This window comes from Meriones unguiculatus, chromosome 7, assembly GCF_030254825.1.
Source record: "Meriones unguiculatus strain TT.TT164.6M chromosome 7, Bangor_MerUng_6.1, whole genome shotgun sequence".
In the NCBI taxonomy this organism is placed as follows: domain Eukaryota; kingdom Metazoa; phylum Chordata; class Mammalia; order Rodentia; family Muridae; genus Meriones; species Meriones unguiculatus.
The window spans coordinates 2,090,107-2,116,446 of record NC_083355.1 but is presented as its reverse complement, the minus strand read 5'-3'; the positions used below and the strand labels follow the sequence as shown (position 1 = coordinate 2,116,446).

The window sequence follows — 26,340 nt, the reverse complement described above, 5'->3', positions numbered from 1 at the left end:
GAGCCCGCGCGTCAGCACGCCGCGTCGTCACTTCCGGCGCCTCCCCCGGCGTTCCGGCGTCCCGGCCTCGAAGCTGCCGCTGATTGGTCCCGGTGCGCGCGGAGCTGGCGGGAGCGTGCGCACTGCTCTCCGCAGCGTTCAGCGCTCCTTCTGTGCAGCCAGACGCGGCGCGGTCGTTTTTATACCTTCCCGCGCGGAGGCAACGGAAGGGCGGGGCGCCTCGTGATTAGGCGGAGAGGTGCGAGGGCGAGGAGGGGGCGGGGCCTGCGCGCCACACCCGCGGAGCTCGGAAGATCCGGGCGCCGCCCGGAGCTCGGCCTTGCGGGATCCGCCGGGAGGGGCGGGGCGCTGCGTCGGATCTGTTTGCTGGAGGGCTTAGCCTCCGAACCAGCCGGAGGCCGCACCAGGCAAGTTAGTGGCTGGCGCTCTTGACGCCGCACATCTTTAGAAGCAAGGCCCGGATGCAGAGGGCTTTTTGTTTGTCTGTTTTTGTTTTGTGTTTGGATGCCCTCGAACTCGGTGAGATCGCTGTGGGGGGAGAGGCGAGTGCCACCGCGCCCGGCTGCCTGGGTGCAGATCCTTAAACGTGGCAAAGCAGCGCTTCCAACGGGCTCTCCTTCTTCCAAGAAAAGTATGTGCGTCTTTTTGTCGGGGCGCGAGAAATGCTGGCTGATGCTGTTCTTGGCGAGTCTAGCGAGCTCCCTCACGTGGCTCCTTGAAGCGCTTCGCACTTGTTGCAGCCCCCGACTTCAGTGGTCAAGGGCTGTAGTACTACATACTAACGTTAGCCGTGCGACCCTCTTCCCTCAGGTCACACCGGCTGCCATGAAGGTGAAAATTAAGTGCTGGAATGGTGTGGCCACTTGGCTCTGGGTAGCCAACGATGAGAACTGCGGCATCTGCAGGATGGCGTTTAATGGCTGCTGTCCGGACTGTAAGTGCCCCTCTGTGCTCTCAGAACGCCGGCCTGTCCTGCCAGCCTTTTAACGAAGGAAAGCTGACAGGAAAGCAGCAGAATAAGTCAAGCCCGCTTGAGTATAAAGACCCTAACCAGCCTGGGGGCAGATACCTGTAGTAGCAACAGGGGCTACAGGTCTTTGCCAGGGCTTGGCGGCGCAGACCGCAGACCCTGAGCAGCGCGTGGGGGCTGAGACAAGAGAATCTTGAGTCTGAAGTCTGCCTAGGCTGCAGAGTGATAACCTGACATTCCCTTAGCCCCTCCAAATAGTACTTTCGGTGTGAATTTTCTCAAAATAAAGCAGAACAAAGTAGGACACCCCTGCCCAGCACACTGAAGTTCAGACAATGCCGTGTTACCATGCTTGCTGGGCTTTGGGTAAACTTTAAACAGGTGCTTATAAACTGTAAGCACACTCTAGCCATGTCTTACAAACTTGTAGCTTTTTTTGTTCCAACATCTGTCCCCTAATGTCTTATTATCGGGGTTTGAGCCAGCCTCAACACCTCAGTATTCTTGCTCTTTGACCTCTTGAATGCAGGCGGCCTCCTCTTCCTCTTGTTTTCAAGATACTTGAATATTATGATCTTAAAATGTGTTCTGTGGACTGCAAACAGTCTTACACTTTTTTTTGTTGTTCCTATGTCCGCAGTATATTATGTGAGGTAGAAATGTTTGATTACATTGAAATGAAAGATTTATTTTATTTTACTTTCTGAGACAGGATCTCCTTATGTAACCGTGGCTGGCCTGAAACCTGTGGTCGTGATCCTCTGCCGCCCTTAGGGCTGGTATTAAAGGCTTGTGCGGCTTGGGCTGGCTGAGTCAATCATGTTGATGTAATTAAGGAGGTGTAAGTTTCTTAGGAAGTTGTAGGTTTCATCTGTTTCCCGATTAGTAACTAAGCAACAGGTCTAGCAAATGTAGATTTGTTGTTTTGTTTTAGTTTCTTGAGACAAAGTTTCACCGTGTATCCTTGGCAGTTTTGGAACTGGCTCTATAGATCTGGTTGACCTTGAAGTCACTGAGATCCACAAGCCTCTACCTGGTGAGTGCTAGGATCAAAAGCGTGTGCCTCCACTGACCAGCACAGGTATAGATTTTATTAAGGAAAAATGGGAAGAAACTACCATGAGTGCGAAGGGTTAGGGGAAAAATACTCTATAATGAGTTTCTTGTTTAGTGGTACTGGGATTGAACATGGGCCTTTCCTGTGCTTCCCAGGCTCTCTACCCCTGGGCTGTGGTCCCAGCCCTTTTTCTGTTTTGTTTTGAGATAGGTCTTACTGAGTTGACCAGGATTGTCTTGAACTCACTGTCTGGTCTTCGTTTCTCCTGTGTGAGCCTCTAGAATAGCTGGCACTATCGGCTAGTCCAGCTGTTCATTTTTTAAATCACTTTCAGAGTGGCTGTGTGGCACAGGCCTTTAACCTCAGCACTGAAGGAGCAGAAATGATCTGGATTCCTGTTATCTGGTGTATGTAGTGAGCTCTGTGCCAGCGAGGGCTACTTAGTGAGATACATACCCCTTTTAAAAACAAACAAAAAAACAACCACATTAACAAAATCATCCTTAAGGTTCTTCCTATTAAGTCATTGAAGCTGCACCACAGTGGAAAGTGGCTTCCGTAGAGCCTTCCCTGAAGTGCTTAAAGCTGCGTCCCAGTGGAAAGCAGCTTCCGTAGAGCCTTCCCTCTAGAGTCCATAAACGTGAAAAATGTTTTCTTTGTTTTGCTGACTGCTGTTGGGTCATCTGTCCCAGCTTTCCATGCTATAAGTGGAAAGGACCCGAATCTCTTAGCAAACCTGGAAGGAATCTTTATTTAAAAGTGTCACAGATATCACTCGGGGAGGCAGAGTCAGGAGGATTGCTGTGTGTTAAAGGTCAGCCTGGTCTACAAAGTGAGCCTAGGACAGCCAAGGCTACACAGAGAAACCCTGTCTCAAACAAACAAACAAAAAGTTCTTCTAGGGGCTGGAGAGATGGCCCAGTGGTTATGAGCACTGGCTGCTCTTTCAGAGAGCCTGAATCAATTCCTAGACATATATGACAACTCACAACTGTCTTATCTGTAACTCAGATTCTAGTGGATCTGACTTCCTCACACAAACACCAAATGTACATAAAAATTAATAATAAAAGTAAAACTAGCGGTTTTTTTTTGTTTTGTTTTGTTTTGTTTTGTTTTGTTTTTAATGCTTCTAGCTTCCATAACACTAGACTGTTAACTTAGTAAAACTTTCTAGGAAGATTTCTAGCAACTCCCGCCTTCAGGTAAAGGGTGGACATTGAGGCTATAGATTGAAGGTGGCTCTTCTGGCCCCAGGCCACTGAGCTCTCTGTTCTTACCTGAGCATAAGTGACCCCACACATGGCCTACAGAACCGAGGGCTGTCCAGAGAGCATTCTAGGTGGCCAGGGACTTAGTGCTTACATGTGGGGAGTACACTCAGGCTGGCTGACTGGCTTTTTGTTTTTTTAAAGCTTTTGAAGACAGGCTCTCTCTGTGTAGCCCTGGCTGTTCTGGGCTCACTTTGTAGATCCATCTGCCTCTGCCTCCCTGAGTGCTGGGATAAAGGCATCCACTGCCGTGCCCAGCATGGCTCAGGCTTTTAACACAGTGCTTGCTAGTCAGCTCTGATGAGTGGAAAACTTAGTCCATCCCACTCACGGGTGTTTTTAAATGAGAGGGAGAGTGTTGGACAGGCCATTGTGTTTTCTGGACAGGTTCTATGGCACCAGATTTCTCACAGAGTAAACTCCTGTGCAAGTTAAGTTACTAAGGCCATAACAAATCTGTTCTAGGCCCCAGAGGCCTTTATGGTAGAACAGTCTTGTCAAGAGGTGTTTTGATTAAAAAACAATCTCATCAAGGCTAGCAAATCCTTGCATGACCCGTGCTCGGTACATCAGCATGCACAAGTCCCCCAGCTTGCTGCCTGGAGGGACACTGTGAGAACAGGACAGCATCTTCCCAGCATGACTACCCACAAATGGGCTGGCGCAGTTGTGTGCTGGCTGAGTCAAGTCTAATCAGGAGAGGGTGATGTAAGCAGAGTTCTGAAATTAGGAGCCATTGGTGGTCACTCGCACCTTTAATCCCAGTGCTCGGGAGGCAGAGGCAGATGGGTATCTGAGTTTGAGGTCTACAGAGTGAGTTCTAGGACAATACAGAGAAATCCTGTCTTAAAAAACAAACAAAAAAAAAAAAAAGAGGAGGAAGAAAGAAAGGCTCGGTGGGGCTGAGCACAAATATGACAGACATAGGGCTGGTGCCCACGATGCACTGGGTGTGGGGAGGTGTGGCTCTTTGATCCAGGGCCAATACTGATGTGGGACAGGACTGAAGGTGTCCTGTGCTCCACTTTCTTCAGGAGGGTTTTCTTGGCCGTGGAAGTCACAGAGACCCATTTTTGAACAGGGTCTCATGTCTCTTGTATCCAAGGTTGGCCTTAAAACCCTTATGTATCTGAGTATGGCCTTGAATTCCCGATCCCATTCCAAGTACTGAAATTATCCAGTTTTGCAAGACTAGGGGGCAAATGCAGGGCTTCGTGTGTTCTAAACAACCATCCTATCAGTTGAGCTACATTCCCTGCTTCCCCATTTGTTTGCTTTTTAATTTTATTAAAAAGAAGATTATAGGGGCTGAAAAGATGGCTCAGTGATTAAGAGCACTGGCTGCTTTTCCTGAGGACCTAAGTTCAGTTCCTGGCACCCACATGGCAGCTCACAACTCTATGTAACTCCTAGTTCCAGGGGATCTGACACCCTCACACAAGCTCACATAAAATTAAATTCATTATTTAAAAAAAAAAATTAGCTGGGCATGGTGGTGCACGCCTTTAATTCTAGCACTCAGGGAGGCAGAAGCAGGTGGATCTCTGAGTTTGAGGCCAGCCTGATCTACAGATCCAGTCCAGGACAGCCAAGGCTACACACGTACACACACACACACACACACAAAAAAAAAAAAACTGTCTCTAAAAACTGTCTCCAAAATAAAAGAAAATATTTATCTGTTTTTATTTTCTGTGTATGGGTGTTTTGCCTGAATGTATTTCTGTATTTACCACATGCTTGCAGTGTCTGGAGAAACCAGAAGAGGGTGTCATATGTGCTGGAACTGGAGTTACAGATGGCTGTCAGTGCTGTGTGGTAGCTGGAAACTGAATCCTGGGTCCTGGGCAAGATGAGCAAGTGCTCTAACTGTTGTCTTCAGAGCTGCTGATTGGGATAGGGACTTTGTCCATTGTACTTGGGCCTTCTCCACGGAGAAAGTGTTTCCAGCCCTGCAGGGGCCTGCAGCCTGTGTCCTCATAGGAGTTGAGATTCGGGTGAAAAAGAGAAGGGAGCGCATACTGATGACAAGCCTCAGCAGCAGCTGAGCTGCACACACCAGTGTGCCCCAGGCCACACCAATGTCCCCAAGGCCACACCTGTGTCCCCAGGCCCATGTAGTGCAGGAGATCTCCAGTGTTCTAGACGGAGCTTTCCCAGTTCCAGGATTTCTTTAATGAGAACAGAGAGTTTCCTGCTAAGGCTGTGAATCTTGGTGCCTTGCCTGTTACTGTCACTTCTGGTGGGTATTACAGGTCAGTTTTCCACGGAAGGGTTGAGAGAGGGGCTCTGGAGACTAGTGGACCAGGCCAGGCCACCTCCCCTCTGAGGACAGTTCACGTGCTGTAGAGGAAGTCAGTGCAAGTCCCTTGTGCAGTGGGCAGTGCCTGGGAATGATTTGGGTCGCCCTTCTGCTTTTGTCTGCTTGATGTAGGAGGCCTGAGCTCTGGCTGTGGGCCAGCGCTGGTGCTGCTGTCCCAGAGGACAGCCTGGCTTGGCACGTGCTCCATGTGTGTCGTCTAACATCTCCGGGCTCTCCCTGCAGGTAAGGTGCCCGGCGATGACTGCCCCCTGGTGTGGGGCCAGTGCTCACACTGCTTCCACATGCACTGCATCCTCAAGTGGCTGAACGCGCAGCAGGTGCAGCAGCACTGCCCCATGTGTCGGCAAGAGTGGAAGTTCAAAGAGTGATGCCTGCGCCACGCCCACTTCCCTCCCCCAGCACTGTACTAGGCTCAGCGCCTTCCCTGCCCATCACCAGATCTGGCATCCCGAGTCCCCTTCCGACAGTGGTGCCCAGGGACCTTGCTCATCTGAGTCCCCATCGCACAGTGGTACCCAGCGACCTGTCTCTGCACTGCAGACAAGGATGCTTTTTGTTTGGCTGAGACAAGGTTGAAACAAGGACTGGAGCTTCACTTGCTCTTTTGTTTTTCCATCACATCATTGACATTTTTATTCAATAAGTAAAACTCATTAAAGTTCTGAGCCTTGCTGGAGGCCTCTGGTTGTCTATTTTCTTGACATATTGATGCAGCTGCAGCAATGTTTTGTTATGAAAACTCTCATGAATAAACATGTTGATGAAATATCTGCCAAATCCTTCATCATAACCTGAGTCACAACCTAGAAACAGGAGGAGTAGAAGGGTGTGGAGCAGGGCCAAGCCGGGCAAAGATTGTGTCAAGGGAGCTGGCAGGGGCACAGTCATCAGCTGCCCTAATCGGGTGGAAGTTCCAGGATCTTCTCCCATGCCAGCCCTAGCTAAGCGAAGAGCCATGCCGCCTGCTTCAGGCACTGGTCCTGCCCGGATGGTCTTTGGAGACTACTGCAGCAAGCTGTTCACAGTCCTTTGCCTCTTCCTCAGACTGAAGGGCAGATCTAGTGTGGGAGGGTGTGGGTTCTCCGCTGTTTTAGGGAGGACAGCCTTTTGGAAACTCCTTTATAGCCTACAGCTGGGGATTATCAGCCATTAGGGGAGCAATAGCTCGGCCCTAGGGTGTCATTCTCTTGGGTAGAAACCAATTTAGGCCGTTCACTTATCCTCACACTCTGTGCGCAGGGAACACTTGCCCTGCACGTGGCTCTGCCGCCTGGGGAGCGCACCAGCTGGGTCAGGGCTCCCGGCCGTCTCCATGTTTGCTGCCTGTGAGACTTGCTGTCCACTCTGGTTCCCTTGAGATGCTCTGTAGAGGGTTTAATCTGGCAGCATGGCTGCTCTAGCTGCAGTGCAGACACGCCTTAGCACACACCCTTTATCCCCAACAACAAGGGAAAATTAGTGGGCAGAAGAAGCAGGCAGGTGGGAGCTGGGTTGAGTCAGCGAGTGGAGAGGCAGTGCAGTGGAGTTGAGTTTGTGGGGTTCAGAGGCTGAGAGAGAGGTCAGATGGGATCAGTCATCTGAGAGGAGTTTGAGTTGAACCAGCCAGCCAAAGTTCATAAAGAGCTAGAAAGGGTGAGCATATTCAGCAGTAAACCTCCCCTGAAAGCATTCTAGGCCTAGATAAGATTGTATGGAGGAGGGAGGGAGCAGCCTTGATGTAAACAAACAGACAAAAGAGATTGTATGGAAGCTAGAAGCTTCCAGGACTAGGCCTAGGTAAGCAGACAGAGGCAGTAATCCTCAGCAGTGACAATTACATGGGGCGAATACTTTACTTTTACAGTACCCTGATGACACAGCGCTGTGCTTCTGAGACTGTAACTGTACCACTTGGCTATCTGTAACATGCGGGGCCTGGAACTGGCACCAGCTGCCAGGAGTGAAGAGATGGGTGTAACCCAGCCTGAGGATTCCCAGGAGCTGCGGAGGGAAGACAGGTTTGTGGATTTGGAGCTACTTGGGCTGACGCGTCTGGCCCATCCTAGCTTGCTTCTTCCATCACTCGTCTGCTCACTGTCTTGGAGTGCCCTCCATGCTTTTTCTAGGACCCTTCTGTGGGGAACTCATCATTCTGGGGCCTCCTCTTCCTTGCAGCAGGAAGTACTCATCTTCCCAGGCTGGCCTCGGATCCTCCATGGCTGCACGGCTTCATCACTCTAGGTTCCTTGGCACTCAGCTGCTGCTGCTTCTCCTCTTCCTTCCTCTTCCTTCTTCTTCGGCAAGGCTTCTCTGTGTAGTGTAGGCTGTCCCGGACCTCACTCTAGACCAGGATGACCTAGCACTCAGAGATTCACCTGCTCCTGGGGGGATTAAAGGCGCTACCATCAATTTAGGTAGCACTTAGGTTCTTTCTGATCTGTTATCTCCCAGTTTCACCTGGTTCTGTCCTCAGGGTCAGCTCCACCCACCTCACATCCCAGTCTCTAGAGATCAGAAAACCATAACTATATACCCTCCCTGCATATGGGGTCCCTGTACCTCCTTTTCCTTCTCCAAAAACCTCAGGATGGCAGACATAATCTCACCACTACAACTTATGCTCTCCCTGACGGGAAAGTCTTGTAGGAAGCGTTTACCGATGACCTCAGTAGGGTTTCTCTGTGCCCTCTTTTCTAATGCACCTGTATCCACCCTGCCCGCCAGGGACTATGTACTGTTCATGTTCTGGCCCCTGCACACAGCACATACTCTGTCACATGTTACCACTCTGTATCCACTATTTGAACTACTGTTTGGGAAGTACAAGCAAAAAAGGCTCCTAGGCCACAATCCCTGGGGTAGAGTGGGCAGGGCAGTTTGTCCTGGGGTGTGGACATGCTTGCTCAGGTTTTCCTGAAGATTGGAGCTTGAGTTTGAGAGTCCTCTGAAGGACAAATCCAGTAGCAGAGCCTTTCACCCAAACAAACCCTGCCTAGTACTTGGGAAGGTTAGGTAGTTGTTTCCTACAAATCAAGGGCAATCTGGGTACAGAGCGAGGCCCTACTGGTGAGCCTCAACTGAGAAAATGTCTCCATGAGACCAGGCTACAGGCAGGCCTATCGGACATTCTCTTTCATCTTCCCTTTTTAAAGATATCTTGTGTGTGTGTTTCCCCGCAGGCATGTCTGTGCACGCACCACATACATTCCCTCAGCGCCAACAGAGGCAGAAACAGGCATCTGATCCCCTTGAATTATAGTTACAGACAGGGAACTATTGGGTGCTGGAAATCCAACCTGGGTTCTCTGGAAGAGCAGCCAGTGTTCTTACCTGCTGAGCCATCTCTCTAACCCGGGAAAATCAATTACTTCGTAATTGATCAGAAAGGGCGAAGTGGGCGGTGCCGCCATTGTGGGCGGTGCCGTCCCGGATGGTGGTGCCATCCTGGATGGTAGTGATGGCGGTGCCGTCCCGGATGGCTGTGCCAGGGTCTACAAGAAAGCAGGCCGAGCGAGCCCTGAGGACGCCAGTAAGCAGCAGGCCTCTTCCATGGCCTCTGCCTCAGCTCCTGCCTCCAGGTTCCTTGTCTGAGTTCCTGACTTGACTTTCTCCAGTGGACTATGACTCAGGATAGTAAAATAAAAACAACGAAACCCGAAACCCTTTCCTCAGCCAGGCATGGTGGCACACGCCTGTAATCCCTGCAGTCTGGGGGGCAGAGGCAGGTGGATCGTTTTGTGTCCAAAGTCAGCCTGGTCTACAAAGATGTACAGGTCAGCCAAGGCGACACAGAGAACTGTGTCCTGAAAAACCAATCTAAATTAAACCACAAAACAAACAAAAACCTTCTTCCCTCCCCAAGTTGTTTTTTTTTTTTAAATTTACCTACTTTTTAAACATTTATTGTTATTATCATTTATTACAATTTATTCAATTTGTATCCTGGCTGTGTCCCCCAAGTTGTTTTTGATCATGGTGTTTCCTCACAGCAATAGTAACCCTCATTAAGATGGTTCCACATCCCACCCTTGCACGTTCAAACCCCCGGTCAGTAAGTCTTGGACGTGTAAGAGGCTATGTATGTCTCTTCAGGAAGGGAGAAACTGGCCTCTGCCTGCCTGTGATAAGGGTCCTCAGACCTGGAAAGCTAAGAACTCCCACTCATCTTCCTTGCACGGCCTCCTTTGCCCCTCCTCCTGGTCGCGTTCCCCTGGTCCCCCTCCCTCCCTCTGTCTCCACCCCTGCCCCCACTGCAAATAAAAAGCCAGCCCTGGCCGCAGACTTCAGACCATCCCTTTGCTCCTGCCTCGCAGCCCATGGCCCGGTGTAGGACGCTGGTGGCCGCCGCCCTGGCGCTGCTCCTGCCGCTCCTGCAGCCTGGCCTTGCGTGGCACAAGCCCGCGGCGGGACCCCACAGCTACGCCGTGGGCCGCGCCGCGGGGCTCCTGTCGAGTTTCTACAGGCTCCCGTCCACGAGCCGCTCCAGCTCCCCAGCCCTCCCGGTCGGAGCTGGACCCCTGCGCGGCGTGGAGATGCGCTCCAGCCTACGGAGCCTTGTGAGTGCAAGCAGGCGGTGGGTGGCGGGAGCTGGTGGGGCAGGGCCGGGCCCTCAGCCTCCACCGCCCACCCAGGCCCTGTGTGTCAAAGACGTGACTCCGAACCTGCAGAGCTGCCAGCGGCAACTCCACAGCCAAGGGACTTTCCAGTGTAAGGCGGACGTCTTCTTGTCGCTGCACGCGGCTGAATGCCAAAGCTCCTGAGCCCTGCACCCCGCCTCGACGCCGTGGTGGGTAACCTCCCGTGCCTCCTGCCTGAAGTAGTGAAGGCCCTGTGTGGGGCTGGCTCCCATGGCCCCTAACTCCCCCTCCGCACTCCATGGCTAACGGTTGAATGAATAAAGAAGCAGAAACTGTCTGTAAGGGCTGCTGCTGCAGTGATGGGTGCCCTGTGAGTGGGCTCCTGGCCGAGCGGGGGCGGGGTGTGTGTGTGTGTGTTTCACAGTCTCTAGCCACTCTTCCACAAAGCCGGAAAGGGGACGGCATCCCCACCTCCTTTCACAGGGTCTGCAAAAAGCGCTGGGCACAGATATTTCCTAGCAGGCCATCTGAACCAACCCTGAGAATCCCCAGGCCCTACCATTCCCGTCCCCCAGTCTTCAGAGCCAGCCAAGCAGCCCAGGCTCGGGGCTTTCTGAGAAGCCCTGCTCTGTGTCCTGCCTCATCCCAGCTTCTGGGATCCCTGCTACTCCCACCCTCTAAAGACCCTGAAGGACTAAGCTCACAACTACTGTGTCCAACAAATTAAAGAGGACAGGGAGGTCCGCAGATCCAGAGCAAGGATGCCCTGAGGTCCAGCCTCGAGGCTGGCCTGGCCTTGTCCAGAGGGACCACAGGACTCTGTCCTGCCTGGTCCACCCCTCACATATTCTGGACTCTGGTGGGCAAAGAATATGTGGGCAGCTGTTGAGTCCTGCCTTCCCCCCTGCCCACAGCAGACACAGGCGGAAGGCACGTTCCGGTCTGGGACCCCGAGCCTGCTGTTCACGGTTTCCTCCTCTGCGTGCTGCTCTCTGATAAGCCACGACTCCCCCAGAGGCCATGGGTGGCACATGGGCACGGCCGAGGCAGCGGCACACTGAGGTGACTGCTCAGGCTATTTTACAGCCCTGAGACGCTGGTGTAGGCACTGCCTCATTCTGAGGAGGCAGCTGTAGGGAAGGAAGACTTAGCTTGGCCCAGGCTGGAGGTCTACCCCTGCTCCAGATCCGTCTCTAGGTCTGAAACATTCACAAAGGTGTCTTGCCTTAAAGGGAGGAGAGATAGAGGCCAGGCCTGCCTGCTTCAGCAGCTGTCCAGACATGGGGCAGACCACCACCACAATCCTTGTTTGGGAGGAGGCAGGGCCTCACCACTCTGTTGGTTGCTTCCCTGGGAAGCCAGTCTCCCCTACACGGAGCCACCAAGAGGCAGCTAGAGGAGCCCCGGCAACTGCTGGACTCCAGGCAGACCCGCCAGGGTCCCAAGATCTAGATCCTGTGCTCTGTGGGAGAGCCAGGCCACCCGTGCACGCTGCCTGGCCTGGCCCCTTCCCTTCTAAGAGTTCTTGCTGTGGAGGGAGTGGACGGGTTTCCCGCCTCTTACCAGGGCCAGGAGCGCACAGGCTTTATTCACTTGAGCCACAGAGATTTACAGCAGCCACTGAGGCACAAAATGAACCAGGAAGTCTGTGCAGAGGACAGCCATGCTGGCCCAGCCGGTCAGGGCCATCTTTTAGGAACCAGGGACTAGAACGTGCCCCAAGGTAGAGGGTGCCCACTTGCAGGGTGACCCAGGACAAGAGGGCCCCAAAGTTATCCCTGTGTTTGTTTCACCAAGGCTGGGTGGGCAGATACGCGGCTTCCACTCAGGCAGGAGGGTGTCCCCAGCCAAGACGGGGGCAGTGGCGATTGGAACCCGTGATGCCAAGGACACGTGGCAACACTCCTTCAGTCATGGGCGCCCTCTGCCTGTCCTGTTCGTGGGCTGCCTCCCTGTGCCGCCACTGGCTCTGAGCAGCTCAGTGGAGGGGCTGGGGGTCTGCGGCAGAACGGGCGCCCCCAGGCAGGCGGAAACAGCACCCTCCAGCAAGGCCGGCTTCCTTCGGAAGTGTGCGAGCTGGCGCCGAGACACAGAAGCAGAGCGGGGCGGGCAGAGAAGAGGTGGGCCCAGGACAAGGGCGCGAACGGCACCTTCCAGCTCAGAAGCTAGGTAGTATGGCCCACAGGCTGTGCCTCCTGCTGCCTCATGGCCTCCAGAAAGGCTAATTCCTTGGCTTCTTTCTTCTGATTCCGTGCTTCATATTCCAACCTGGGGCCAAACAGGTATCAGCTGGGTCTTCAATACGAGGAGTTACCCAGTGCCAACCCAGCCGAGGGGGGAAGGGAGCACACCTGTTCTTGATGATCCTCTGCACAATCAGGTCTGTAGTGAGGTCACTGCCGCTGTCAATCTGACAGAAGATGCCTCTTCTCTTGGGCTCCTGGAGGCCTCAAAGGGAAGAGAAGAGGAAAGTGAGAGCCCTCCTGACTGCGAAGACACCCTCAGATGCCCCTCCACCACGGAAGACCAATACCAGCAAGGATAGGGGTGCCTACTTCCCAGCCCAGGCCGAGGCAACCCACCTGATAGGGGTCAGAGCCATCCCTGTCAGGCACAACTTCCGTCTTCCCGTGACACACTAGGTCTACCTGGGGAGGGAGCATGGTCAGGAGTCATCATCACAGAAGCTATGGCAGCACGGACAAGCATGCAGGGCTAGCCCAGACCGAGGGAAGCTGGTCCTGGCAGACCCGGGCAGGGGCCCCTGGGAAGCCTGTGCCATGCTCTGCTCAGCCAGCCTCACCTTGAAGTGACCCAGGAGCTCTGCTGTGACGGAGTACGGCGCCCCAATCACCACTTCTGAAACATACTGCAGAGACAGGCCAGTGAAGCGCCTCCCTGAGCCCCGAAAGCCAGCGCTGCGGGGTGCAGAGGCGGCTTGGGGAGCCAGCAGGGACAGGGCAGCTGGGCTGGGGCCTCAGACCTCTTCAGTACGGGACGGAAACCGCACCGGCAGGCCCCAGCCGCCCTCCGCCCACAGCACGGGCAGATGGACACCCCGGCCTGGCGCACTCACCCGGCAGGCCAGCACGCTGAGGGTCCGCTCATGCAGGTTCATGATGGGGTAGTTCTTGCCCTTGTACCGGTTGACTTCCTAGGGCCAGTGAGTTTGGCTCAGCTGGAGGGCCTCTAATGAAGGGCGCCTTCCCTCCCAGCTGGCGGAAGCGCCCCCTCTCACAGGAACACCCGAGCCAGGGCTGCCCTGGACTCCAGAAGAGAACCAAGCTTGCCTTCACCAGACACCTGGAGCCTCACTCAGAGAGAGAGGCCACCTGTGCCCAACCCTGACCCGGCAAGGCCCCACGAGGGACCCAGGCCCCATGCTGGCGGGGTGCTGAGCAGCAGCAGCAGGGCAGAGACCTGGTCAAAGTGGAGGCCGACGATGACGTAGGGGCTCCTGGCCAGCTTGTGCACCTCCTCCAGGAAGTCCACGTGCCCGATGTCTGTATCCAGATTAAGAAGCAGTAACGAGCAACCCAGCACTTGCATGGTGGAGGCAGGAGCACTGCAAGTTCTAAGTCAGCCTGGACTACACAGGAAAATTCTGTCTCAAAAAAGCAAGACCTGGGCTGGAGAGATGGCTCAGAGGTTAGGAGCACTGGCTGTTCTTTCAAAGGTCCTGAGTTCAATTCCCAGCAACCACGTGTTAGCTCACAACCATGCCCTCTTCTGGCATGCAGGCAAAATAATGTATAAATAATAAATAAATAAATCTTAAAAGAAAAAAGCAAGACCTGGGGCCATAGCTCAGCAGTAGATCTCTTGCCTCAGATACACAGAGCCCTGGGTTCCATCCCCAATCCCATGAAAGGAGAAAACAACAAAAAAGAGCAGCAGTAACAGGCTACCATGGGAGAGGCTTTGCCCTCAACAGCCTGTCCCCAAGGGACTCCTGCTACTTTCCCTAATAAGGGCTGCACCGCTCTGACCCAGCTCCACCTGGAGCCTCGGAATCTGTGAGTTCCCCTGTGGCGGGAACGCGGGGCGGCAGGAGGATACGGAACAGGTCAAAGGCGCCGGCCACATAGATCACTGTCTCCCCAGGCTGCGGCTCCTTCCCAGAGGCAAACTGGATGATCTTCTGGGAGGTCTGTAGAAACTGGGACACCCCTGTCCAGGGGTTCTGACCCCCAGGGCACTGTCAGCCAAGAGAAGGAACCAGTCAGCAGTAGGAACCTCTGCGAGTGCCCCTTACCCGGCACCCTCCCCAGGGTGGCTCTTCTGAGCCCAGGGTGCCCTGTGCCCCTGTCACAGGTGTGGGTGATGGGAGCGTGTGCAAAGAGCAGTGCAGGCTGGACTCCCCCAACCCCTGCCTGCAGATAACCCAGCAGCACAGCCAGGGGCTGTGTCCAGGCAGGCCCTTGGGGCAGGGGCGGGACACACCATGGCAAGGCCAAGCAGGACCACTGTAGCTAGCAGGACTGTGGCGCCACCGGGTGGCCACAGAGGATACTGCAGTCAACACCAGCTCTGCCTGGCACCACACCACCGTGAGCAGGCGCAGAGCCCAGGGGCCGGCAGACACAGCCCTCCGGGGACCCGGCACCCTGAGGCCACCATCTGGTCACCTGGGAGGAGACTTCTGAGGAAAGTGTGTCCCCGGCAGGTGTCGGGTGAGGGGGCTACAAAATGAGAGAGGGCCAGGCCATTTGGTTAGATGCCACCTGTAGGTGGGCAGTCCTTGCTCCTCCTCCTTGCTGCTGGGACTGGCCACCTCTCGCCTGTCCTCCCTCCCAGCGTCCACTAGCTGGCCAAGCCTGGTACCTGGTCAGTGCTGGGAAAGGGAGGGAGGAGGGCAGCTGGGGAAGCTGCGGGCCAACCTTTCCCCGTGGGAAGCCTAAGCCGTGTGGCGGGGAGTGCCTCGGAGGCTAGTTTACATGTCAGCTCTGTCTCCTAGCGCACAGCGAGCCAGGCGTGGTACTCACCTTGCCAAAACTGTCGGCATATTCTCGGTACTCGGAGGACATCTCCTGCACACAAGGGGAAGAGGCTAAGGGACCTCCCCCTCCCGCCCGCCAGCCCCGGGGCCAGTACACCTGGGCCCCAAAGCCCACCGAGGGGACGGGCAGGGAGAGAAGCAGGGTGAACCCAGTGGTGCTCAGGGGTGGCCTCCTCCCTGCTGTGTCTGCAGCCCCGGAGCGGTACCCCAGACCCCCTTCCTTTGGACTCACCTGGCTGCTGTGGTGGGCCTTGGTGACCAGCAGCATGCGCCCCACGAGGTCTGTGGTGGACACACCCTGGGTACGCTTGCACTCTCTGGGACAGAGGTAAGGTGGAGGTTTTCAGGCAGGACACACTCCCGAGGCTCTGCTATAGGACAACCCACCCGGGACACACCTAACCTAGTGCCCCCAACAGCAAATGGGATTGGGGCCGTGATACAACAGTGACAGGAGAGGGCGGCTCAACTGTACGGTGTATCAGTGGGGGAGGGGGAGGCAGGCTGCACCTAGGACACGACAGCACGACAGCTCGGGTCTCCAGATACTGTTCCCTCTGGCCTCCCACACCCGGGCCCCATACCCTTCTGTACATTCTCTGCCAAGGGAATTCCTGGCTGCCCTGAACCCTGCAGGAACCACTGGCCACAGCTGACTCCTTAAAGTACAGTTAATTAAAATAAAAAGCCCATTCTCCAGGGACACCGGACGCTGCAGGGTGTGTGGATTCCCTACGAACAGTGCTGGTCAGGAAGGCCGCCAACCTGCAGAGCTATGCCTGGCAGCACTGCCCGGATGCCCCGGCACACAGCTTCCATCCTCCATCTTCCGGTCCTGACCGTGGGCCCAAATGCCTTATAGGTTAAGTCCAGGCAGCAAGGAGGGCTAGGAAGGGGCCTACTTCAGCACCATCCCCTGCACCCACCTGTACCTCCCGGCCTGCTTCACTTCCTCATAGGTGTCTCGGCCATCTGCTGTCAGCGTGATGTCATCTGGGGGTGATAGGCACACAGGAAGGGATCTGTTTTTTTATGTTCAGGGAGAGGATCTTGCTCTGTAGCCCAGGCTGATCTGGAACTTTTGTTTGTTTTGGTTTGTTTTTTTTTTTGAGACAAGGCTTCTTTGTATAGTTCTGGCTGTCAGAGATCCGCCTGCCTCTGCCTCCCGAGTGCTGGGATTAAAGGCGTGCCCCCACCACCGCCAGGCTGACCTGGAACTTCCAATACCCAGCTTCAGCCCCCTCAGTACTAAGATGATAGCTATGTGCCATCACACCAGGCTCATAAACAAGGACTCTGAACTCAGGGTGTCCTGGGGACCAGAGCCCCTCATCCCCAGGCCACCCAGTCTTTTGTACCACTGCTCTGGGGGACGGACCCCGTGCTTTCTCTCATCAGCACAGGATGAGATGGGATGAGGGGCCTCTCTGAGAAGCTGTCAACAGGTCCGACTGCCCAGCCCCCATCTCAAGGCCCCGCCCCACTCACCGCCATGAACACAGAAGTCACAGTTGTACTTGTCCAGTGTCTCCAGTGTGGTGACGTAGGGAGCAGCGGGTGCCACCTCGTCCACCCACTTGATGGCCTGTACCATCTTGTACCTCTCTTCCTGGGTAAACACTGGTGGCCCCTTATGTTTGGCAATCTCCTCTGGGGACAGAGAAGAGAGGAAGGATGGAACGGGATGAATGACACCCGGCTCCCAGGCCCTGTCCCTGGAGCCTCTGCCTCAAAGCTGACAGGGAATAAGCACACTGGTTAGCCCAGCATTAGCCCCCAGGCAGGACCCACACGAGCGGCAGCGTGCTCCGGCCAGCAAGCAAGCTCGCATCTGCCGGTTAACAAGGACAGCCTACAGCTAAGAAGAGCGGTTATAGTCTTCTGTCTGGGAACAGGGGAGGGAAGACACAGCTCTGCCGGGTGGCACTGCAGCTCCCGACAGCTGGGGTTCTTACTGAACCCCGTGAGCCACCGCCGAAAAGGATGCAGGGACCTGTCCGCCCACCCTGTGCGCGGCAGGCTTGGTCAGTTGGAGTGGGTCCCAGCACACCAGCTCACTCCTCACCGTCAGTATGCACACCCACGATGAGGTAGTCCCCCATGGCCCGGGCCTGGCGCAGCTGGTTGGAGTGACCATAGTGTACCATGTCATAGCTGCGAGGACAGACAGTGCAGTCAGGTCCTGTACTGACCTGGGCGGGAAACTGGGGTCCCAGTGCAGAGCACAGCTTTGCCCCTTGGGAAGCCCTCCCGGGCTACTAACCCAGCTCCCTGTGGGTTGGGCTTACAGAAGACACACTGCTTCTCAGTTGTCTAAACCCTAGACACTGCGCCCAGGGCCGGACTCGGTCACTGCCGGGTCTAGCAAGAGTGGAAAACTCGGGGACAAGGCCTCAAGCTCACTATGAAGCCAAGAATGTCCCTGAAATCTTGACCCTCCCGACTCCACCTGCTGGGATTACCCCCAAACCCATCTATTTGGTACTAGGGAATAGACGCAGGACTTGCACACGCTTGCATGCACAACTGGTGGAATGCTTGCACGCTTGAACGCAAGCAAGCATTCCACCAACTGAGCAACTGTCCGCATCTGCCCATGGGGCAGCTTGTACCCCAAACAAGAATCATATCCCTAGAGAGACAAGCCACAGGCAAGCTTTGAAACAAGGGCACGGTCCTAAGCTGGGAGCAGACTGTGTTCTACCCCGAGACAAGCGGCCCTGCCCCTCCCGCCCCCATGGCCTGGCTTAGCTCTCCCAGGGGACAAAGTGCCTGTCACCTGGTTCTGGAGCTTTTCTCCCCAAATCTAGGTCTGACAACAAGGACGCTGTCAAGGTCAGAGCTACCCTGAGGCCAGCAACACGCCGGGCCCTGAGGGTGTCCCGGTGTGCGCTGGCCCGGCCAGGGCTGGGCCACAGGCGCTGCTCTGCTTCCTCCAGAGCTCTGGCTGTCATCAGGTGAGCGGAGCAGCCCTGTGTAGCCACCGCAGCGCACAGGGTAGGAGGTGGACAATGACAACCCTGACAGGCTCGGGCACCAGGGTAAATTCTGGGCCAGCACTTGTGCCCACCAGACAGGAAGGGACAGAAGAGGGGTCAGAGTCTGTGTCTGCGATTATTGTGGCACTGGGCCCGGGATCGTGGCAGGGCCAAGGTCATAGTCCAGTGACACGAACTCACAGCCACTGGCGGTGACTGGGGTGCAAAAGAGCAGACGGGGCCGACGTATTGCGCGGTGGGGCACTCGCCCAGCAAGTGCCCATGGATTCCATCCTCAGCACCACACCAAGACAAACAAGAAATCCACAGCGCCCAGCTCACTCCCTCCGACTGCCCCCGGGAGCCCTGGTGACCACTCCCAACCCTTCCCATCCACCACGGAGAGGCACGACGAAGGGCTGAGGACGGGAAGTTGTAAGCAGGCCACCCTCTCGGCTTGTTGACAGCCCCGCGACTTTCTTAAAGCGCCGTCGTGGGCGGGCTCGCTGGAGACGCTCCCGGCCTTCCAGCCCCGGCTCCCTGGAAGGCAAACACCCGCCGCACTTCCGGCTTCTTGGAGGCGCACTGCCCGGTGAGCCCGTGTCCGTACACCACAGTTCTACGGGACCGGAGGCCGGGCCGCCTCGTGCGGACTCAGACCACTCCGGACCCGCCAACGGCCGGTGCGCGCCCCGAGAGACCGCCCCACGCCACGGCCCCACTCACCAGCCGTCGCACCACACCCGCACGGCGCGCCGGCCCGCCGGGGCCCCCCGCCCAGCAGCGCTGGCCGCCCCGTGCCCGTTCCGGATCATGGCACCACAGGCCCCAGACCAGGCTGCTCCCGCGACTTACAGCACCCTGGCCCGCCCCCGACGCCTGCGTCGTGCTCACGCGGGGCTCACCCGCTCGGCGCAGCCAATAGCGTGCGCCCTCCCCCGGCCCCGCCCCCGGCCGGCCCCGCCCCCCGCCCGGCGCAAGCGGCCCCTGGACCCTCCCGAGGGGCGTCCCGCAGAAGTGCCGCCGCACCGGTGGAGCGTGCACGGGCGCGCCCTGCCCCACGGCAGCAGCATTCCCAGGGGCCGGCTTTTCGCGATGCCGGCCCGCGGACATTCTCCCCACTCCGTGGGGCATACAGCAGTCACTGAGGCAGGGGAGAGGTGTTTAATAAGACTAGTTCAGACTGGAGCACCTGTGCCGCACACCCAAGACGGAAGAAGGTTTCCCTAAAGTGAACACAGAGCAGTAAGTGGTAGAAAGAGGGAGGCCCTGAGACTAGCCCGGAGTGAGGTAAGGCAGCGGTGGGCTCCTCTGCTGGCCAGGCCGGGGACGCCGGCACTCTGCTCTCACAAAGGCCTTGGTGCCACCTTTGTACAGGGGTGAGGAGGAGGGAGGTGTCCTTGAAGGGCAAGCCCACAGTGGGGCGATCGCAGCAGTGCAAGGGGGGCTTCCCACAAGGACAAATGGCTACAAGAAACGGTCCCCGCGAAGTGCCATCAAGAAGTTCTCACTAGATCCGGTGGGGCACCCTAGCCTTCGCGGTGACACAGGCCCCGGAACAAGAGTCAAAGCCATCTGCAAAGTGCCAGTTGTTTACTGTTCACACCAGGCTAGGTTGCTTTCTTCCTTTTCGCGCGCTTGGCACAGCCCCTGCCAAACCAGCCGCCGAGGATTGGGGGAGCTGAGGTGGGCGGGGCACCTTGGTCTGCAGGGGGGCCCTCTTCTCGGCTTCTGCACAGTGACTTCCTACTGTGGCTGCCTTCTTCACCTGGACGGAGGGGCGTCGCCAAGGAGAAGATGGGGTCTTGCCACCTAACAGAAAGGAAAGAGCCATCAGGCTGGTCTGGAGGCCTCAGTCACATCCCTCCCAGGCACGGGAAAGCTGTCTGAGGCGCCTGTCACCTACCCCTTCCCTCTGCATCTTAACGTGGTTGGGCTTTGGCCGGTAGCAGCTTCAGAGTCACCAGACTACAGAAGGGCTGCAGGGGCTAACCTTTGTGGCTGGCAACCCAAAGGCCAGCACCAGCCCTAGAGCTGGCCTGTTTCGTGTCTCATCCCTCGTTAATGGGCTCTGCGCACGTGGCAAGTGGCAAGGGCTAGTTCTAGCCACGGATGGCTCCTGTCCAAGGATGAGTGGCTAGAACTCTGGGCCCCAGCTCTCACTTGTATGGACTGGGGTGGGTGGCCCCTTCCCCTTCCCAGACCGCATGATAGGGATGGGAGGGAAGGCCAGGGACCAGGGAGGCATGGCGCACAGACTAGACCATGAAGAAATCATGTGTCTGATTGAGATGCAGAACCATATATTATAAACGTAAGATAAAATAAGCACTGATTTAAAAAATGAGCTAAGTTAATGTTAAAAAAAAAAACAAAACAACAAAAAACAATACAGCACAGGAGAGGCCCACGTCACAAACACCACAAACATAACATACAAGAATTGCCAGGCCCAGAGGTGAAGGGATCCTGAATTTCTTGAACCCTTTGATTAAAAGAAGTTATTGATTTCCCCTATAAGACCCTGAAAATTCACAGAGAAAGAAAGTGTAAACTTTTCACTCAATACACACCAAGTCTAAATCATAACAAACTCTGTATCAAGGCAGTCTGGTTACACTTTCCCCAAATCTCCCCAAACCAAGGACAGCTCCTGTCTGACCAGAGCCGCAGTCAGTCCTCACCCCTCACGCTGTCCACCAGGCTGCACAGGATCTGTGGGGAAGCATTCTGCAAGGCGCACTGGCAGAACCCCTCACAGAGATTCTGAGCACCATGCCAGGCACGGTGGAGGAGTGTGGTGGAGCCTCGCCTCAGCCAGTCCCTCTGGAGGCTCACAGAAGACAGACACAGCCCATCACACACAGGGCAAAAACGGGGCCATGCTGTACCCACTCACCGGCTGTACACGGGGATCTCCAGGCTCAGCTCATCCATGAGGAGCCTCATCACATCATCGCACTTCCCATGAAGCTTCAGGGCAGCCCAGTCATCCTTCGGGGTCCACTGAAGACAAGAAAGGCAGGTGAGGACAACTTCCCACCTTTTGCTTGTCCTCTGCAGGCTGGGTCAGCCCTCCCCAGGAACACACTTGGACCCGCACAAGACTTTCAGTGCTGGAGGTTGGTCAGATGCTAATTACTGCCCTCTGTATAAAGCTGCCTAAGTCACTGTGCCTGACTGGCTGATGAAACAGCCTGCACCTGCGCATGGCGGAATGGGGTGGGCCTGGCTAAGGTTCCTGAGAATCCCAGGAGGAATCCCAGGAAAAACAGAGAAGGAAGGAGAATGCCACCATGGGTTAGTGTGGAGGAAGAACCATGTGGGCAAGGAGGAAGGACTCTGAGGAGGGCGTGGATGGAGCAGACACCCACATGAAGGGTACAACCACATAGTCGTAAGATTATGGATGGAAGACAGTCCAGATGCGATTAAGGTGGATGGCACTGGATGTGGGCTGAGAGTTGAGAGAGAATGGTGAGGGAGAAATGTCTGCCCAGCCCAAGGTGACTAAGGCAATTATAAAACCTGACAGGTGTCGGCATCTTACTGTCTGTGAGAGCGGGTTACTAATACCACTGTGATAGTCATAGGCCAATAATAATAACATATAGCCCAACAGCCATTCTTTATTCTCTACAACAAATGGTGCTCAACCACAGATGCTCCCAGCTGGCCAAAATCACGCCCATTGCATGAGTGTAAAACATCACATGACCAAACTGAGTCCAGAAACTTGCACTTCATTTCAGGATGCAGGAATGGCGCGTTCTGACTGAGGCTCTTCTGCTCTAAGGCCCTCGTCTGAGAACAAGGCTCTAGGGCCACGTTACCTGCAGGTTCACGATGTAGAGTTTGGGCCGCCGGCTTGGAGGCTTTGTCATGCACCAGAGGCGGGGATACTTCTTCAGGACCTGAGGGAAGGGACAGACACGTAACAGGGCTGATGACTACGACAGCAAATCCACTGCCCGCTAACAGCTCTGGGTGGGCGGACGAGTGACACGCTCAGTCCACAGTGAGTTCACAGTATTGTGGGCGCGTACCTTCAAGCTGGACCCTAAACAGAGGATTGTGTCTGCTTTGCTAGCAGCCTCCGTCGCCGCCTCCCAGTTCAGAGGCTGCCCCAATGTCCCCCTCTCCCCAAAGTGCACAATGGTATCCCGCAGCTGAGTCCCACACTTGTGGCAGGTCCGGCCTGTCTGGTGTCGGTGAAGGGCAGTGCGCTCGGTCACATCAAACACTCGCACGTACTCTCTGTTAGGGATGCAGGAGGTGCAGACCTGAGGACGAGAGGGCGCAGTGAGCGAGCCCTGCCTGGCACCCGGGCCCCGGTCCCTCCGCAGTGCTCACTTCAATGTACATGTTCCCGTGCAGCTCGGAGATGGCAGTGCGTGGGAGCCCGCTGCGCAGGTGCAGCCCGTCACAGTTCTGCGACACCACGTGCTGCACCTGGAAAACAGCATGGTGGCACTTGATAGGGATGGAGCCCCCCCCCCAGCAGAGATGACATTCTGAGCTGGGTCTGGCCAAGGGCCAAGGTTCCCACAATGAAGCAGGAGCAGCCAGGAGGGTAAGCATCTGCACTGCTCCTGCGAGCTGGGTGGCAGCCTGGGCCATTGGTAGCGCCGGGGCCAACTGCCTAGGGTCAACAACCTCCTGGGTCATTCTCTTTTAGAGGCTGCCCCAATGTCCCCCTCTCTGCCCCAGAGCCCAGATCCCCTTCCCTACTGCGTCAGCAGATCTCTGGAGGTTTCCTACAAACCTCCTCTGTAGCTAGGATGTTGTTTACAGACCCTGATACAAAAGAAATCAAATGGGAAGCTGCAGAAGAACAGCTCAGGGCTGCTCTTTCTTCTTGGAGGGAAAGAATGCAGGGAGCAAACAGGAGTCTGAGCAAACAGTTTTCACTCTGGGGACGGCCTACCACAGGACTGACCAGAGGCGAAGCAGCTTCCCACCTGGCCACTGAGGTACAACTCTGGGCCCTTCCCAGAATTTTGTTTTTGTTTGTTTTCTAAGACAGGGTTTCTGCTTTCTCTGTGCAGCCCTGGCTGTCCTGGAACTCACTCTAGACCAGGCTGGCCTGAGCTGAGAGATCTGCCTGCCTGTGGCTCCCGAGTGCTAGAATCAAAAGCCTGAGCCACCACTGCTGACTTTCTTACCAGCTTCTGCTCATGCAGACGGGTGATGCTCATGTGGGTGAGAGTAGGCTCCGCCTCACTTAGGTCAGCAGCACTGCAGGAAATGAATGAGAGAGGAGGTGAAAGCTGTCCAGGCAGAGGCAGCTCTTGCTTGCCCATGAGAAAGCTGAGAAATGCTCACCTCACACTTCTTCCTTTCTGAAGCAGCGTCCACACTCCATTGGGGCCCCGATAATCTGGGATAGAAGCTGCCTGCACAGTTGGACAGAAAGATGCCATATGTCCTGCAGGATATGCCACACAGGGCATGCCACATTCTAGGCTTTCCTGTCCCATCCACGGTGACCTGCCTGACCCCCGGGGGGGCTCTTTCCCTCTAGCCAGGACTTTCTTGTCCTGTCTGAGCCGGCCCACTTCCAGACTCCACAGAACCCTGCCCTACTTCAGGATCCTTTCCGGCAGGGAGCAGTGGTGTCCACATCTGTCTCCAACACTGAAGGGGAACATTGGTTAGGCTCATCAGTGTGCAAAGGTCTTCGTGTTCAGTAAGAGGAAGCGCCTCTCGTCCCACATATCCTGAAGCTCTCAACAGTTTCACTCCAAATTAACATACACATGAAACCTCCACAGACAAGATAAATTAATTTCCCATGACGGAGCATCAAGGATCCAAGAGTCTGTGGCTCCTGGCCGGGGAAGCCCTGTGTCTGCTGCTGCCTAAGCTCAGAGCAGCACCCAGGCTGACCTGTAAGTCCAACACACGAGGGAAGAGACCTTCAAACAGTGCTGAGAGCACGTTTGAAGCTGCACATGTCCAGATTAGTGGAGGTGTCACCACACAGCTATGAAGGGCTGGCCCCAAACGCTTATGTCGCAGATGTCTGAGTCAGAGCTGCAAATGATCCTTATGTTGCTACTGGGCCACTGTCTGCCATGCTTTCCCCCCTCACTGCTGTCTGTCTGCCTTGCTTCCCCCCTCACTGTTATCTGTCTGTCCTGCTTCCCCCCTCACTGTTGTCTGTCTGTCCGTCTTGCTCCCCCGCCTCCAGTTCCCTGCAGAGCCCTACACAGTGCCGCTCCATCAGCAAGGCAACCCAAGGGCATCCCAGCTCTGAGCACTGTAGTCTGACCCTTTTGGTCAGTTGTGCACTGCACATGTCTGTTCGTGACTGGTGGCTGCTACCTTGGTAACAAAGGTCTTCTTTCGTCTCCGTGTGCCTTTGTATTTGCATTTGTACACAGGTGCCTGTGTATGCGGACTCTCATCAATCTCCACCTCATTTTTTCCACACACACAAGTACCTGCTGCACAAATGAGTCAGACAACAACCGTCACTTTTCTCCTCGTAGCGTGTGGGTTCTGAGCACCAAACTCAAGTCATAGGCTTGGAAGCACCTGCCTGTTTATTCACTGAGCTGTCCCACTAGGCCCCTTCCCTCCACCCTCCTTGTTTTATGACAAGGTCTCTCACTGAACCCAGAGCTCATGGACTTGGCCACCAGGCTTCAGAAGTCTTTCTAGCTTGTCTTCCCAGTCCTGGGATTACAGGAGTGTGCCATGGTTTAGGTTTTTCACATGGGTTCTGAGCGTTCAAACCCAGGTCTTCATGCTTGCACAGCAAGCACTCTCCCAACTGAGAGCGAGCCATCTCTGCAGACCACCTCAGGGCTTCTCGAGAACAGATCATCTGATGTTCACCTCGGCTGGGCCTGCCTGTGCCAAATACTCCACCCTCACTGTGATTGTACAGATAGGTCAGTCACCCGTTCAAAGCCAGTCATCCCTCAGCCCAGGAAGTTCTTAGAGCCAACAGTCCAGCATTTCTCACCTGTACCTGCTCACAGGCACTGTGGCTCATACGGCTGTACAACTCTTACTGTCTTACTTCAAGCTCGGGGCCAGGTTGGCCTCAAGCCTTCTATCTTGATCTTCCTCCTCTACCGGGCTCTCTCTCTCTGAGTCCTGAGATTAGAGGTTTGGACTCCACACTGGTTTTGTTTGAAAGTTCTTCAGGGACGGGACCAGGAGAAAGCCTGGTGCTCCAGTCTGTCTACACCATGCAGCTCAATCAACCAGTCTCCTTCATGTTCATGCAGAGGCATCAGCAGGCAGGTGGCCACTATGTCCTACCACGGTTCCATGTTTGTCTTTAACAGACTGTCACAAGTCAGTGGTTCCAAAAGTCCTTGATCTAGTTAAATCATAATCATCATCATCATGACAGTCTCTATGTAGCCCTGGCTGTCCTGACCTCCCTCTGTAGAGCAGGCTGGCCTTGAATTTACAAAGACCTGCCTGTTTCCCGAGTGCTGGGATTAAAGGCACGTGCCAGCACACTCAGCTTGTCTTGTTCAAATGTTTCGCGTCTCTGGGAACGGACACCTTGAAGTTGCTCCAGTGAACTCCAGAACTGTATGGTTTGTATCCCATCAGGGGGCGCCCCGCACCCGAACCAGCCCACACGCCCTCACTCACCGTGCTGATCCCAGCACCTGTGTAGACCACCAGGTGTTTGGCATTCCGGACAGCTCCCGCCAGCTCCCGGACCTTCCTCCGCAGCTCCTCTGGGTCATCGCACACCTGACGGGAGCCAGAGCTGGTCACACTGGCCGCAGCCGGCCGCCCGCAGCCCACACCCCAACGCCCGCCGCCCGCGACTCGCCTCCTCCTGGCGCCGCTTGAGGCCCTCACGCCGCCGGCTCCGACCCTGCAGCTCGGTCACCAGGTCTTCGCTCTCGGCCAGCAGCCGGCCCTCCTCCGCGCTGCGCTCCGCAGCCGCCTTCCTCAGGATGCGTGACACCTGCGGACGGACGACAGGCTGAGCGACGGCGCACACGGGCGCGGGCGCGGGCGCGGCGGCGGCCTACCTGGCGGAGGCGCTCCCGCTGCTGCTCCTCCCGCAGCCTCCGGACCCGCTCGGCCGCCTTGCGCTCCGAACGGCTGAGACCGCCACCGGCTGCCATCGCTCCCTGGACTGCGCTTCCGGCTTCCGCTTCCGCCTCCTCCGACAGCCACAGAGACGCATGCGCGCGCCAGGGCCA

At 55.8% G+C, this 26,340-nt stretch overlaps 4 protein-coding genes and 1 long non-coding RNA gene across 12 annotated transcripts; 3 read left to right on the top strand and 2 right to left on the bottom strand.

Annotated features, from left to right (window-relative positions):
- The first annotated feature begins 99 nt into the window (after positions 1 to 99).
- On the top strand, positions 100 to 6,297 carry Anapc11 (anaphase promoting complex subunit 11). 3 transcript variants are annotated; one of them, XM_021637420.2, is made up of 3 exons: positions 100 to 238; positions 811 to 934; positions 5,844 to 6,297. In XM_021637420.2, the coding sequence occupies exons 2-3, from the start codon at positions 826 to 828 to the stop codon at positions 5,987 to 5,989; spliced, it is 255 nt and encodes an 84-aa protein (XP_021493095.1). In that variant the 5' UTR covers positions 100 to 238; positions 811 to 825; the 3' UTR covers positions 5,990 to 6,297. The 3 variants fall into 3 exon arrangements, with proteins under 3 accessions (XP_021493095.1, XP_021493094.1, XP_021493096.1); XM_021637419.2 differs by lacking the exon at positions 100 to 238 and adding an exon at positions 254 to 407; XM_021637421.2 differs by lacking the exon at positions 100 to 238 and adding an exon at positions 469 to 631.
- Npb (neuropeptide B) lies at positions 5,736 to 10,514 on the top strand. 3 transcript variants are annotated; one of them, XM_021637418.2, is made up of 4 exons: positions 5,736 to 5,843; positions 7,465 to 7,618; positions 9,914 to 10,156; positions 10,268 to 10,514. In XM_021637418.2, the coding sequence occupies exons 3-4, from the start codon at positions 9,917 to 9,919 to the stop codon at positions 10,358 to 10,360; spliced, it is 333 nt and encodes a 110-aa protein (XP_021493093.1). In that variant the 5' UTR covers positions 5,736 to 5,843; positions 7,465 to 7,618; positions 9,914 to 9,916; the 3' UTR covers positions 10,361 to 10,514. The 3 variants fall into 3 exon arrangements, with proteins under 3 accessions (XP_021493093.1, XP_021493091.1, XP_021493092.1); XM_021637416.2 differs by having other exon boundaries at positions 10,232 to 10,514; XM_021637417.2 differs by lacking the exons at positions 5,736 to 5,843; positions 7,465 to 7,618 and having other exon boundaries at positions 7,715 to 10,156; positions 10,232 to 10,514.
- A 1,222-nt stretch (positions 10,515 to 11,736) lies between these two features.
- On the bottom strand, positions 11,737 to 19,057 carry Pcyt2 (phosphate cytidylyltransferase 2, ethanolamine). Of its 4 annotated transcripts, none has more exons than XM_021637426.2 (14): positions 18,881 to 19,057; positions 17,242 to 17,330; positions 16,665 to 16,826; positions 16,103 to 16,169; positions 15,409 to 15,493; positions 15,163 to 15,207; positions 14,806 to 14,859; positions 14,237 to 14,375; positions 13,598 to 13,680; positions 13,254 to 13,331; positions 12,981 to 13,046; positions 12,760 to 12,825; positions 12,529 to 12,617; positions 11,737 to 12,445 (listed from the first exon to the last, which is right to left on the bottom strand). In XM_021637426.2, exons 1-14 carry the CDS (start codon positions 18,967 to 18,969, stop codon positions 12,343 to 12,345), a joined length of 1,215 nt encoding a protein of 404 aa, XP_021493101.1. In that variant the 5' UTR covers positions 18,970 to 19,057; the 3' UTR covers positions 11,737 to 12,342. The 4 variants fall into 4 exon arrangements, with proteins under 4 accessions (XP_021493101.1, XP_021493102.1, XP_060242233.1 ...); XM_060386249.1 differs by having other exon boundaries at positions 12,386 to 12,445; positions 12,529 to 12,625; positions 18,881 to 19,039; XM_021637427.2 differs by lacking the exon at positions 14,806 to 14,859.
- A 246-nt stretch (positions 19,058 to 19,303) lies between these two features.
- Sirt7 (sirtuin 7) lies at positions 19,304 to 26,320 on the bottom strand. Its single transcript, XM_021637448.2, has 10 exons — positions 26,167 to 26,320; positions 25,962 to 26,099; positions 25,775 to 25,879; positions 23,480 to 23,550; positions 23,320 to 23,392; positions 22,508 to 22,606; positions 22,201 to 22,437; positions 21,988 to 22,068; positions 21,054 to 21,160; positions 19,304 to 19,966 (listed from the first exon to the last, which is right to left on the bottom strand). The coding sequence occupies exons 1-10, from the start codon at positions 26,260 to 26,262 to the stop codon at positions 19,765 to 19,767; spliced, it is 1,209 nt and encodes a 402-aa protein (XP_021493123.1). The 5' UTR covers positions 26,263 to 26,320; the 3' UTR covers positions 19,304 to 19,764.
- LOC132655075 (uncharacterized) lies at positions 21,046 to 25,630 on the top strand. The gene is made up of 2 exons (XR_009592649.1): positions 21,046 to 21,179; positions 21,907 to 25,630. It is a non-coding gene; the product is annotated as an uncharacterized LOC132655075 (long non-coding RNA).
- Positions 26,321 to 26,340: the final 20 nt, after the last annotated feature.

Excerpts from the sequence above, each read along its gene's own strand:
- Anapc11 (XM_021637420.2), top strand. The coding sequence starts at position 826 with ATGAAGGTGAAAATTAAGTGCTGGAATGGTGTGGCCACTTGGCTCTGG. Across the intron at positions 935-5,843 it reads TAATGGCTGCTGTCCGGACT|GTAAGGTGCCCGGCGATGAC; the intron begins GTAAGTGCCCCT and ends CTCTCCCTGCAG.
- Npb (XM_021637416.2), top strand. The coding sequence starts at position 9,917 with ATGGCCCGGTGTAGGACGCTGGTGGCCGCCGCCCTGGCGCTGCTCCTG. Across the intron at positions 10,157-10,231 it reads GCTCCAGCCTACGGAGCCTT|GCCCTGTGTGTCAAAGACGT; the intron begins GTGAGTGCAAGC and ends CCGCCCACCCAG.
- Pcyt2 (XM_021637426.2), bottom strand. The coding sequence starts at position 18,969 with ATGATCCGGAACGGGCACGGGGCGGCCAGCGCTGCTGGGCGGGGGGCC. Across the intron at positions 16,170-16,664 it reads TGACTTCTGTGTTCATGGCG|ATGACATCACGCTGACAGCA; the intron begins GTGAGTGGGGCG and ends TATCACCCCCAG. Across the intron at positions 12,826-12,980 it reads AGCTCCTGGGTCACTTCAAG|GTAGACCTAGTGTGTCACGG; the intron begins GTGAGGCTGGCT and ends CTCCCTCCCCAG.
- Sirt7 (XM_021637448.2), bottom strand. The coding sequence starts at position 26,262 with ATGGCAGCCGGTGGCGGTCTCAGCCGTTCGGAGCGCAAGGCGGCCGAG. Across the intron at positions 26,100-26,166 it reads AGCGGGAGCGCCTCCGCCAG|GTGTCACGCATCCTGAGGAA; the intron begins GTAGGCCGCCGC and ends GTCCGTCCGCAG. Across the intron at positions 19,967-21,053 it reads GAGATCCCCGTGTACAGCCG|GTGGCAAGACCCCATCTTCT; the intron begins GTGAGTGGGTAC and ends CCTTTCTGTTAG.